Consider the following 13279-nt stretch of genomic DNA (forward strand, 5'->3'; position numbering starts at 1 on the left):
TTTAAACATAACAAATTAATAATAACAACCTGTATTAAAGATCAAAATCGATATAACAAATTAACAATACTTGTACATTGAACTTGGACAGGTTAAACAGGTAGTCCACAAGTGTATGTAGCGAATCAAACTTAAAAATTTGATATAATTATATGAATTTTTTTAAAAAAGGGCTCGTTATTTGTCCAATTCATGGGCTCAATGGACTAGTTCGTGAATCTAGATCCGTATACTTATCCCTAAGTCATATGATCTAGCATAACATTCTATTCCTTAAGCCTTGACTATGTATCCCAAATAAAGGAGTTGCTATTGACCCCAACCCCTTTGCTATTGGCCCCTATCAATATTCAAAATGTCCAAAAGTACCCTTTCTCACAATCCTCAATGGAAACACACTTTGGTTGCATTAATGGAGGTACGAAAAATATTGTGTAACAAAAGTGTGGTTCTGTTATACAATGCACAACAAATTTGTGATTTCATTATACTTTTTTTCCCATCCCCCTCTAGTGTAGTGGAATCAAGATTTTGTTATGTAACAAGGTTTGTAAAAAAATACATAGCAAAATCATGATTTCATTGTTTAAGCGGGGGTTAATAAAAATTATCTTATTGAATCATAAAAGTATTTAGTATAATTATATATTGAAGTAATTGAAAATGTAAAATTACATAAGACGTATTTATGTAATGTATTAATACAAATTTTAATTATATTTCTTGATAAAAATATGTTTTGTAGGATTTAAAGTTTTAGTATTAAAATAATTTGAACACTTGTAGTTTTTTATTTATAAAATATCCACAAAAGATTACATATTCTTGTGATATTTCACTATCAATATCATATATTAAAAAAGGTAAAAAAAATCTTATCATATGTAAAAATGATTAAAAATAATAAATTTTTACCTTAAATAATAAAAATTAAATAAAAATCTAATAATTTTTCAAGGACTAAAAAAGAACAAATATAAAAAGATAAAAACTACTTCAAGCCAAATATATATAAAAAAATGCTAAGAACTATGAAAAAACTCGTTTATTATATAATTAATTTTTTTCAATTATTAAAAAAACTAAAAATTAATTAAAATTTCAGCATTTGCGGACACCCTTGAGATTACACCCCAAACATGTCCTTTCACATACAAAACACGTGTTGTAGTACTATACCCAGACCCTCACAACACGTCCAAAGGGCATAAAAGTCTGTCATTTAGCCATACTATCAGCTATATAAATCATGTCGTTGGATTGATCTTCATACTTCACTGATCACAGAATTTGTTTTACTCAGTTATTTCATTTCAGCAAAAAATATAATGCGTAGCTGTTTTCTGAAACTGTTTTATGCATTTGTGCTGCTTTTATTGCATGCTGCAGGATCCATTCTTGGATTCCACTGGGTTTCCAATAATAGTGCATAGATAGTGAGAGAAAAGCACTCCTCAACTTCAAACAATGCCTCATAGATCACTCTGGCATGCTGTCTACGTGGAGGGACAGTGACGATAACAGAGATTGTTGCAAATGGAAAGGCATTCAATGCAACAATGAAACTGGTCTTGTACACATGCTTCATCTCCGTGGTAAGTATCCAAAATATTTGTTAGGTACAATCAACATCACTTCACTGGTTGACTTGAAAAGTATTGAATATTTGGATCTCAACTATGATGAATTTCAGTGGAGTCACATTCCAGGACTCATGGGCTCGTTCACCAACTTAAGATATCTCAATCTCTCATATTCTATATTTGATGAGAGCATGTGCACATTGCAGAGGTTATACCTCTCAAATAACAAGTTGAATGGGGAAATTTCTAGCTTCTTTCAAAATTCTTCATGGTGCAACAGACACATTTTTAAGAGTTTGTCTTTATCTTATAACAACATTACTGGCATGCTACCTAAAAGCATTGGACTGTTATCAGAGTTGGAGGAACTTTATTTGGAGGGTGATGTCACTGAATTGCATCTTTCTAATTTTTCCAAATTAGAAAAGTTATACTTATCAGAGAACTCGTTGTCTCTAAAATTTGTCCCTAGCTGGGTTCCTCCTTTCAATTTAGACTACTTGGAACTAAGATCTTGCAAGTTGGGTCCGGCTTTTCCTAGTTGGCTCCGGACATAGGCCTTCTTAACTTATCTGGATATTTCAGATAATGGGCTTAATGATTCGGTACCAGAATGGTTTTGGAAAAACATGAAAAATATGGGAATGTTGAATTTGTCACACAACAATCTTACTGGCACAATTCCAAATTTACCACTAAAACTTCTTAACAGACCGTCTATAATTCTGAATTCAAATCAATTTGAGGGCAAAATTCCGTCTTTTTTGCTACAAGCTTCGGCGCTGGAGCTCTCTGAAAATTAATTTTCAAATTTGTTTTCATTCTAATGTGACAAAATCACAGCTGCAAACTTGGCCCTTTTAGATTTATCAAACAATCAAATGAAGGGACGACTTCCAGATTGTTTGAAATCTACTGACTCATTACTGTTTCTTGATTTCAGCAACAATAAGTTGTCAGGGAAGATCCCTACATCCCTAGGAATTCTTGTTAAGTTGGAAGCCTTGGTTTTAGGAAACAATAGTTTGATGGGTGAATTGCCTTCCACTTTGAAGAATTGCAGCAATTTAATTATGTTGGATGTGGGTGAAAATAGATTGTCTGGTCCAATACCATCATGGATTGGAGAAAATATGCAGCAACTGATAATCTTGAGCATGCGAGTGAATCACTTCACTGGAAATCTTCCTTTTCAACTCTGTTATTTGAAGCATATTCAATTGTTGGATCTTTCACGGAATAATTTATCAAAAGGGATTCCTACATGCTTACAGAATATTACTGCAATGTCTGAAAAAAGCATCAACATAAGTGAAACTACAAGTGGTGTATATTGGTACAATGAAACTTACTATGAAACTTATGGTAGTTTTGGTTTTGGTGAATATGTGCTTGACATAACATGGATGTGGAAGGTGTGGAACAGGGGTTCAAGGATCCTGAACTGATTCTTAAGAGCATTGATCTCTCATGCAATAACCTAACAGGTAAAATACCAAAAGAGGTTGGATATTTGCTTGGGTTAGTTTCATTGAATCTATCAAGAAACAATCTGAGTGAAGAAATTCCTTCTGAGATTGGAAATTTAACTTCACTAGATTCCCTTGACTTGTCAAGAAATCATTTCACTGGGAGAATTCCATATTCTCTTTCTGAAATTGATGGTCTAGGAAATTAGACTTGTCATACAACTGTCTTTCTGGAAGAATCCCATCAGGAAGACATTTTGAAACCTTTGAAGCCTCAAGTTTTGAAGGAAATGTTGATCTTTGTGGTGAACAACTTAACAAAAGTTGTCCTGGAGATGGAGATCAGACAACAGTAAAGCCTCAAGAACCAGCAGTCAATGGTGACGATTCTGTTTTCTATGAGGGATTATACATGAGCTTGGGGATTGGATACTTCACTGGAGTTTGGGGCTTATTAGGGCCAATACTACTTTGGCGTCCTTGGAGAAATGCTTATGGGAGGTTCTTGAACAGATTGACAGACTACATATATGTATGGTTATGGCGAATGTGGCCAAGTGTTGTTGATCGCTCGAAGGCATAAAGGTATGCTATAGATTTTATTTTTCAATTTCATGGTTAATGTTCTGCTTTAGTTTTATCTTCTGTCTTTATCTTATAATCCACCGCATTAATGCTTGTATAAAAAAAGTTGCAGTTTATTGCAGTTGTGCTACACAGTTCTGATCTGGGATGAAAAGCTTAGTTGGTTGCAACAAGTGGAGGATATATATTTAGTATTTGGAGTTTACGATAATTTGTATTTATGTAATGAATTGCAAAATCTTGTTTTCAGAAACTTTCTATGATTTGGTTGTATTGTATAATATATTTGTGATGTTGTTTCATTTTAATTCAAGTGCTTCGAATTGTGAGATCTAAAGTGTGATCATTTTATACTTCATCTTCAACAATGCTTCCTTTGCTAGTTCTCACATCTAACATCTCTAAAGCATATTTATACATGTAAAGATTGAAGAATATTTGTTGCTAGTTAATGGCCTACAAGTATATTTGCATCCCTTGTGTTATACCCCTATTGATACACTTCTCTGCTCTGCCAAACCCCCCCAACCATCAAGCTAGGCTTATGTTATAAATGAATTATCTCACAATTTCCATCAAGTATCTGTATATGCAAGTCTACCACCGAATGGGAATTTGGGAGTATCGCTTTTGTGTTGTACAGATATAAGAGACCCAATAAAGTCCCTTCACTTAGTTCTTATTTTAGGAATAATGTTATTGGAAAAGGATCATATATGCATTCTGAAACACAACTGCGTCTTATGTAGTTTTGTCATTTCTTTTTCTTCTTATGCTATCAATAAGTCTAACTATCAATTGGATGAGGAATGGGAGAAAGAAACCATCTTTAGATTCACCAACAATTGAACAGCTAGCTAATAACTAATGTAGAAGGTGGCTTGATACATGTAGAATGTGTCACTTCTACATCGAGTTTTGGAGGAATCGATACAGAAAATGTGGATATTACATCGGTTCTTAAGTTGATGTTGAATGTGCCATATATTTAACACTTGTTATCCTATATTGGTTCTTATACGAATGTATAATACCTTCCAGAATTGATTTAAAATGTACTTTTTGAACAACTTAAATACTGACTTTTTTTAAAATAAATAAGTTTTTATATAAAAACTTTGACCTAATTTATTTCATAAAAAAAATGGCCGAATTTGATGTAGATTGGGTTATATTCTCTTATTAGGAACATGACTTATTTTTACGGCTAATTATATTTATATTGTGCTTAGTCATTCAATTAATAATTAGTTAATTGTCAACAATCAATAAAGGGAAAAAAAATGCAAAATAATAATATATAATTGGATCACAGGTTAACTACTTCTTTCCTTTCATAATAAGTGTTATTTTAGATTATTTTTTTACATAAGTAAAACAAAATTAGTAAATAAATGAAAGAGGATAATAATTTTGTAAAATTAAATTAATCATCATTAATTTATTTATAGTTTTTATTGTTCATTATTAATATTTTTAGAGTTTTAAATGAAAAAAGTTATTAGTATCATTGAATATTAATTAAATTCAAAATTAATTATCATAATTGTTAAAACATATAAACAACTTGTGGGCAACTAACTCAACTAGATTTTCTAAATAAACAGCTAAAATTTCTTTTTTCTCCTTTTTATTTTTAATAATTCTTGTTCCAGTCCTTTGTCTTAAAAAAATTAATTTCCATCCTTACATTTGTAACTTAGCTCATTTTTGTCATTCCTTCAGTTTCACATAACATCGTTAGTGTTTCGTATTTTAAAATAATTGATTTAAATATGGTAGCAACTTTAAGTTTTAACCATCACTGTAATAGTTCTAAAGGCAAATTATTCTTTTGATCTTTGATGTATTTTTTTTCCAAGGACGAGAAGACTATTTTTTTATTAGAGACTAAAGTTAAAAAAAAAAATCAATTTTGTTTATTTATTTATCTGTGAAGAAAAAAAAAAATTAAGTCCAGCTGTAATACCTTTTCTAAATTCCAAGTAGCAACTGATAAAAGTAACATTTTGGTTTCAGCAAAGAGCACCTAAAAGAAAATACGTTGTGGTTGATCTCCTCTTAGGCTTTCCCCACCGCAGAATCTCATTCTCCAAAATGGAGGCCAGGGTCTCATCTTCTCTCGGCCTCCCTTCCCCCAAACCCCACCAATTCTCAGTCTCAAACCTCACCGATTTCCCTTCTCTCTTCACACACACCCCCACTCTCCCCTTCGCCTCCACCTCCAAATGGGCCCGGCCCACCCCAAAGCCCAACCCAAAGCCCCTCCTCAAAACCCTCTCCGTCCTCGACCGCGCCCTCATCGGCGCCGCCGCGGGCGGCCTCGCCGGCGCCTTCACTTACGTCTGCCTCCTCCCCCTCGATGCCATCAAAACCAAGATGCAGACCAAGGGCGCGGCACAGATTTACAAAAACACCCTCGACGCAATCGTGAAAACCTTCCAGTCCGAAGGCATCCTCGGCTTCTACAGCGGCGTGTCCGCGGTCGTCGTCGGCTCTACCGCCTCCTCCGCCGTATACTTCGGCACCTGCGAGTTCGGAAAATCGTTCCTCTCCAAGCTCGAAGCGTTCCCCGCCGTGCTTATCCCTCCCACCGCCGGCGCCATGGGGAACATCATGTCTTCGGCGATCATGGTCCCGAAGGAGCTCATCACGCAGCGAATGCAGGCCGGCGCGAAGGGCCGCTCGTGGCAAGTGTTTGCTGAAATTATTCAAAACGACGGCGTGATGGGCCTCTATGCTGGTTACTCCGCGACATTGCTGAGAAACTTACCCGCGGGAGTTCTGAGTTACTCTTCTTTCGAGTATTTGAAAGCCGCGGTGCTTCAGAAGACTAAGCAGAGTTACATGGAACCGGTGCAGAGTGTTCTGTGTGGGGCCCTCGCCGGGGCGATATCGGCGTCGCTCACGACGCCGTTGGATGTGGTGAAGACGAGGTTGATGACGCAGGTTCGGGGCGAGGGGGTGAGCAAGGTTGCTGCGGTTATGTACGACGGGGTTTCGGCCACGGTGAAGCAGATTTTGAAGGAGGAAGGGTGGGTAGGGCTTACCCGTGGAATGGGGCCCCGGGTCCTGCATAGTGCTTGTTTTTCGGCGTTGGGCTATTTTGCTTTCGAGACGGCCAGGCTTTCCATTTTGCGGGAGTATCTTAGGAGTAAGGAGTTGCGTGAAGTCTCTGTCTCCTCTGGTTGAGTTTGTGCTTTTGTTCTTTATTGCTTCTTTTTTATTTGGGTTTTGAATTACAGTTACTTACTTCCATGTTGAATGTTTCAGTAGATAAGGAGTATTTTGTTATGGAAAATGTACTACTACCGTGGCATAAACAAAATGAAAATGTAGGTGCTGAAATGTTTCTTATCTTGGTTACAATAAAGTGATTTTGCTGATTCTTGTTCTTGGTGTCGGAAGTTTAGGATATTCTGTTTCTAAGATTTTGTTTAGGATAAGGCAGCTGAATTTCGTATTTCTCCCTGCATACTTCATGAATATTAATATGGTCACATATTGGATGCTTATTGGTGTGTTTATTGTTATTTGTTCTTTGCTTCTCTCGGATTATTAGTCCAACGCTACTCATTTCGTTCCTTTGTTGATATGACAATTATATTTTTATATTGGTGGCTGAGCATAGTCTTGTGTATTGAGCAGTTTGTCATAACATCTCTTGAATCATGTTCCAACAGACACTCATTCATGTGGCATACAGTCCTTTTGTTAAAACGTTATATACTATTTTTGTGCTTAGATCCTAATAATGTGTAGGATCTACAAGGATTAAGGATAGTGGCTAAATATGTGCAAACGTTTTGTTCTTTTAGGGAATGTTTGGATAGGGAGAGGGAAGGGAAGGCTAATTCTGCTTTAAAGTGAGAGTTAGGAATTGTATTTGTGTATTAAAAATGAATAAGGGCTGATCGGAAGGTTACATGGTAATATCTATTCTATTCTTATTCCTTTCATTTTAAAAAAGATATATTCAAATAGGAAAATATTAATTTCAAATGAAAATTATTCTTAAAGTTCTAACGAAGAAAACAATGTTGCACATATATCACAATGGACTTTACCTTTCAGACTTTGGCCTTCAGTTCTAGCCGAACTATTAGCTAGTTTTCAATTTAGGTATTTTTATGGTTTATTTTTATTTGATTAGTATCAAGTATCAAGGATGCTGACACAGTAGTAGGATAATAGTCATGGCTTAAAAAAATTACAAATTACAATTAGATTATACAATAAAAGACAATCAAATCAATAATAAGTTTCTTGAAGCAGTGATTTTGCAAGTTATCACTTCAAGATATAATTAATGTCTTTTGTTAGATTTTTCATTGTAATCTTAGACTCCAGTAATGCATGAAGCTTTCGTCCCAGATTAGAATTTTTAAGCTAGTCCTCCATAAACTGCAAAAATTATGCCACAATTCAGATTACAAACATTAATGATGGAGAAAAATTAAAACCCGAATTTAAGTGATAAAGTAAATGAAGCTCAAAGTCTAGCTGGCCATTAGAAAGCAAAAAGTTATATATCTGTAAGCGTTTTTGAGAAGGTTTAAACATTAGAGAAGTCATTTGAAAACAAGAATTCTCTAAGCAGAACATGCCACCTATAACTTCTTCACAACAAGAAAAGAATCATGTCTTGGAGAAGTAACTACCATTAGAATTAAGTATCTGCTAGTCTTTGAGCCACCCTAGGTTCACTTCAACCATTACAAAAATGTAGTCTGTCAGACAGTTCAATAAACTCTGGTAAGCATTTCTCCATGGTTGCCAAAGTAATATTGGCCCTAGTAATCCCCAAAAGCCTGTGAAGAATCCTAACCCCAAGCTCAGGTATAATGCTTCACAGAAAACCAAATTGTCATCTTCACCGTGACTTGCAGCTCCTTGAGGCTTTGCTGTTGTCTCATCTCGAGGACAACTTTTGTTATGTTGTTCACCACAAAGACCAAGATTTCCTTCAAAACTAGAGGAATCAAAGGTTTGCAATTGTCTTCCCCAAGGTATTCCCCCAATCAGATCATTGTTTGATTAGTCTAATGCGACGAGAGACAATCAATTTCGGAAAGAGTAGAAGGAATTTTGCTAGAGAACTGGTTTCTTGACAAGTCAAGAAATACTAGAGAATTTAGGGTGTGTTTGGTTTATATTTTCATTTTTTGTTTTCATTTTCAAAATATTAGAATTCTAAAAACATGTTTGCTTTGACTTCTTGTTTTCTGCCTTCAAGAAATAAAAACACTGAAAATATGTTTTCAAAAGGAAATGTATTTTTAGATTTACTTAAAATTACATTCATTGCCACCGCGTTTTCATTTTACTCAAAATGAGGTTCATGGTTTCAACTAAAAACGAGATTTTATTGTTTTCAGTTTTTGATTCATTTGGGAAAGTATTTTCACTGAAAATGAAAACAGAAATTCAACCAAACATATTTCTGTCATCATTTTTTATTTCTAATGAAAATGAAAACAAAAAACAGTCAAATCAAACACCTCATTAAATTCCTGATCTCAGAAGGAATTTCACCTATTAGGTTGCTTTTTGATAAATCCAAAGAAACTAATCCAAGTAAATATCCAACCTCTTTTGGTACTTCACCCGTTAAAACATTACTTGAGAGATCAATGCTCATTAGAAGATACTCGGGTTTGAAAAACACATTTCCACATCAATAAAACGTTAGGGTCATACAACACAATATCAGATTCTTTTTCGTAACATTCTTCTTTCACTTGCAATCTCTCCTCCGCTTTCCATCATTGCAGTAAAATTTCTCAGACATGACCGAATTTCTCCTGACAAGTGGTTCCTTGAAAGTTCCAAGAGATGAATTTGCCTCAAATTACAGAGAAGTACAGGAACACTTCCAAAGAAGTGATTTACTCGCAAGCTCAAGATTTCCAATTGTTGTAGACTTTCTCCAGTCCATGAGGTAATTGGACCAGACAGCAAATTTTCACTCACATCTAATATAACCAAACGAGTGCAGTTCTTCAATGTGAGTGGTAGTTCTCCAATTAAATTGTTGTTGCGTAGGACCAAAGCTTCCAAATTAACAAGAGTACCCATGAACTGTGGAATCCTCCCTGATAATTTGTTTTTTCTTGGATCAAGAAATTTTAGTGAACTTAGATGTTCCCAGCAGTCGGGAAGCTGTCTCTCCCATTATTTGATTATTCGATAAATTCAAAGTGCACATTTTTGTGGCTGTGTTTTTTCTGCACCAGAATGTATTTAAATCTGAAATCTTTTTTGAGAAAGATCCAATGTGAGCGTTTGTGACAAAAAAACTGGAATTTCACCTTCAAATTAATTGGTAAGCTGGAGAGGTGAATTCGGAATTGTACCTTTGAGACTGTTGAAAGACATATTCATCTCACCTATAGACTTGTTCCAAAGCCAATCTGGTACAAAGTCATCAATCCCAGCATCAGAAATATCTAGAAAGCTTAAGCAACTTTGAGTCTGAAGCCAACTTGGGAAACTAGGACCCAGTTTGCAAGAAGCTATTCCCAAAGTAAATAACTGGAAAGGTGGAATCCAGGTAGAGACACTGAGTTGTCTGTTAATGCTAACACCTTCAATTTGGATAAATTTGATAGATGCGATTCAGTGATATCACCTCCAAGTAATTCCCCTGTAGCAACCCAATGCTTTTAGGTGTTTCTCCAGTTAACTGATTATTGGAAAGATCTATAAACCTCAAAGATGTGAAAATTGAATGATTAGGTAGCATGCCAGTCTGAACTACATGTCTGTTTCACTCAAGTTGTTATTGTCAAGGTATAATTCCTGCAATGTACATATATTCCCCAGGGAAGCTGGAATTTTGCCTTGCAGTTTGTTATCGAAGAGGTATAGATCTTCAAGAGAGGTCATTACTTTCCCAAATCTATCTGGAATGGGACCTTCTAACTAGTTATCATAAAGGGAAAGGCAATGAAGATTGGTGGTGAGGTTGAAAAGCCAGTGAAATATAGCGGATGATTTCAATAGATTAGAGGAGAGATCAAGAGTGACAAGAGAAGATGAAGAGTTTTTAATGGAAGCAGATGGCAAATGAAAACTTTTATCAGTGAGATTACAATCATTTAGACTTAACTCTCTTAAGTTTGGAATAAGCTCAGTGACCATTTGTTGCCAGTAAGGAGAGGAGCAAAGATTAGACAGTGAATCCAGGCCAAGAGTTGTTAATGAAGAGAGAGAAGAAAGCCACTTTGCGTCATTAATTTGAAGATCCAAATTGTCTCAAGTCCAAGAGTATGCAAGATAGGAAGATTCCTAATTTGGAAAGGAATTGCTCCAGAAAGATAAACTCCCCCAAGATCAAGATATTGCAGTTGTGAGAGATTTCTAAACTGGTAAGGGTTTTCTCCATAGATATTTGAATTGCACTAGCGCTTGTCTCTCCCTCTCTATGCATTTCACATGTGATGGCGGCGAGTTGAATCTGAGTATGAATATTTCGGTAAGTGGAAAGAACAATAATATTGAAAACAGGATTTTGAGAAAGTAAATGCACATTGCACTGAGAACTATCGCTCAAAATTATTATGACTTGTGATGTATGGAAAACGGAGCAGCAGGATCCAAGTCAAGCATGCATGCAAGAAAGTTTCAATGAATGAATGATGCAAGAAAGTCAAACAATCAAAATGAAGAAAAAAGAAAATTGAAGAGGAAGGTGCCGCATTTTTGCTTTTCCAAAACATGATGATCATGCAGAAGTTTCCTTTTGGATTTTATTTGATTACTACTTAGCTGGCCATGAATTACGTTGACTTTGGAGGTTTTTATGTCCTTTTTTTTAAATATTTATGAATGTTGAATTTGGAGTTTAATTGCAACTTTCAAGCTTGATGATACGTAAAACATTTTTCTGGGGGGCTTTTACCTTTCAAATATTTATAATAATTTTATATAACAGATTAAAATAATTACAACTATTATTTATATAATAAAGTAATAATCTCTTTACGTTATGGTAACTAAAATATCTCTGTTTATAAGATCTGTTTAGATAAGGCACGTGAATTTCTCCATGCAAATTGCATGAATATCCAAGTGTGTCACATACAGGATGCTCATAATTAGTCTCGTGAATTGAGCAGTTTGCCATATCAACTCTTGAGTTGAGCATGTACCAACCCTGAGATAGAGATATACTCTTTCATGTGATTTACAATCCTTGTGTTAAAACTCCATTGACCAGTTCAATTTTGAATCAATTTTTAAATTAGTTTAACTATTTAGATATAAAATGAAAGTGGTTAAAATAGTTCAAAACTAATTGGATTCAATTTTTTTACCAAATTAATTTTTTCACACCCCGAGTTGCTAGCAACAAGATATATAATTAATGTGTCTCACATACATCTCGAAGCTATATGTATCTTCATTTTTTGTGTCCAATGCTCTGAATTTAAAACCACTCTACTATTCTACATACTAGTTCGTTAGTGTTTTCATAGGTAGATTAGACCATCTTTGTCTAAAGTCGTAGCCTACGCATTAGCAGAAATTAAGAAATAGTTGAATTATGAATATATGTTGACAATTATATCTAAAGTTCCGCGTAGATATTGAACAATATAATCACTCTTTTAGTTACACCGAAGCGTCTGTGTGCTGCATAATGGATAGATGCGTGTTTAATTTTATTATTCAGTCCGTGTAAAGATTTTTTTATTTTTTATTTACTGTCAATTAGTTAAAAATTAAATTAGATATTACCTTTAAAATATTAAATAGAAAAGTCAATTTTTTAATTTTTAATTATTAACAATTCATAGATTTTCAAATGTCATGCATATGTCAAAACCATAATATAAATCAAACATTAATTCAAATAAAAGTCTAAATTTATATTGCAACCTAGGTAAACATATGTGATTTATTTTATTATTAAAATTTAATCTTTATTAAAAATACGTTATATAATTAACGCCCGTGGGTTGCATGGGGGTGGGAAACTAGTCTACGCACTAAATATCAGAGCCACGCATTTTCTCTGCATTGTAGAAAAGATGTCATTTGTAAAACCAGGTGCATCGTGACTTACGTACGAGATATGCTTCAAAGAGGATAAATTATTTGTTAATGGTTCCAAGCAATGTTAATAGTAGTACATCACATACTTAAATTTTATAATTTATGAGACAAATTATCATGGTGTCTATTAATTTACTCATAATATATATCAAGCATTACTAACTTTCTTCTAAATTATAGAATTTATATATATATATATATATATATATATATATATTGATTAAGTAACACTATAAACTAATGCAAAATCACCTAACATTGATTTCTCCGAAAAAAAGGTCTCTGCATCGATCAAAGAGTCTGGTAGGACACTGGAGTTGGGAACAAAAGATGAACCATGTGGTGCTGGGAAGGTTTTTCATTTTTATCTTTAATCTCAACAATATATAGTGTAAAAATAATTATGAGCACAAATAATTATTGTCTTTAAGGTAAGATTAAATCGTTTAAATATCTGATGAATTAGATGATTATTAAAAAAATATAGTATAAAAATTATGTTAAACTATTGTATACACTGTAGTATTAAGTAATAGTACAATGTTTTCTAAAAACGAAAATTTCAATTTTTCATGGACAAAG

General features: G+C 34.2%; 1 protein-coding gene across 1 annotated transcript; it reads left to right on the forward strand.

Moving 5' to 3' along the window:
- The first annotated feature begins 5645 nt into the window (after positions 1–5645).
- On the forward strand, positions 5646–7023 carry LOC100805903 (protein MITOFERRINLIKE 1, chloroplastic). The gene has a single exon (XM_003518561.5). It carries the CDS (start codon positions 5735–5737, stop codon positions 6827–6829), a length of 1095 nt encoding a protein of 364 aa, XP_003518609.1. The 5' UTR covers positions 5646–5734; the 3' UTR covers positions 6830–7023.
- Positions 7024–13279: the final 6256 nt, after the last annotated feature.

The sequence above is a fragment of the Glycine max genome, chromosome 2 (assembly GCF_000004515.6).
Source record: "Glycine max cultivar Williams 82 chromosome 2, Glycine_max_v4.0, whole genome shotgun sequence".
Lineage (NCBI taxonomy): Eukaryota > Viridiplantae > Streptophyta > Magnoliopsida > Fabales > Fabaceae > Glycine > Glycine max.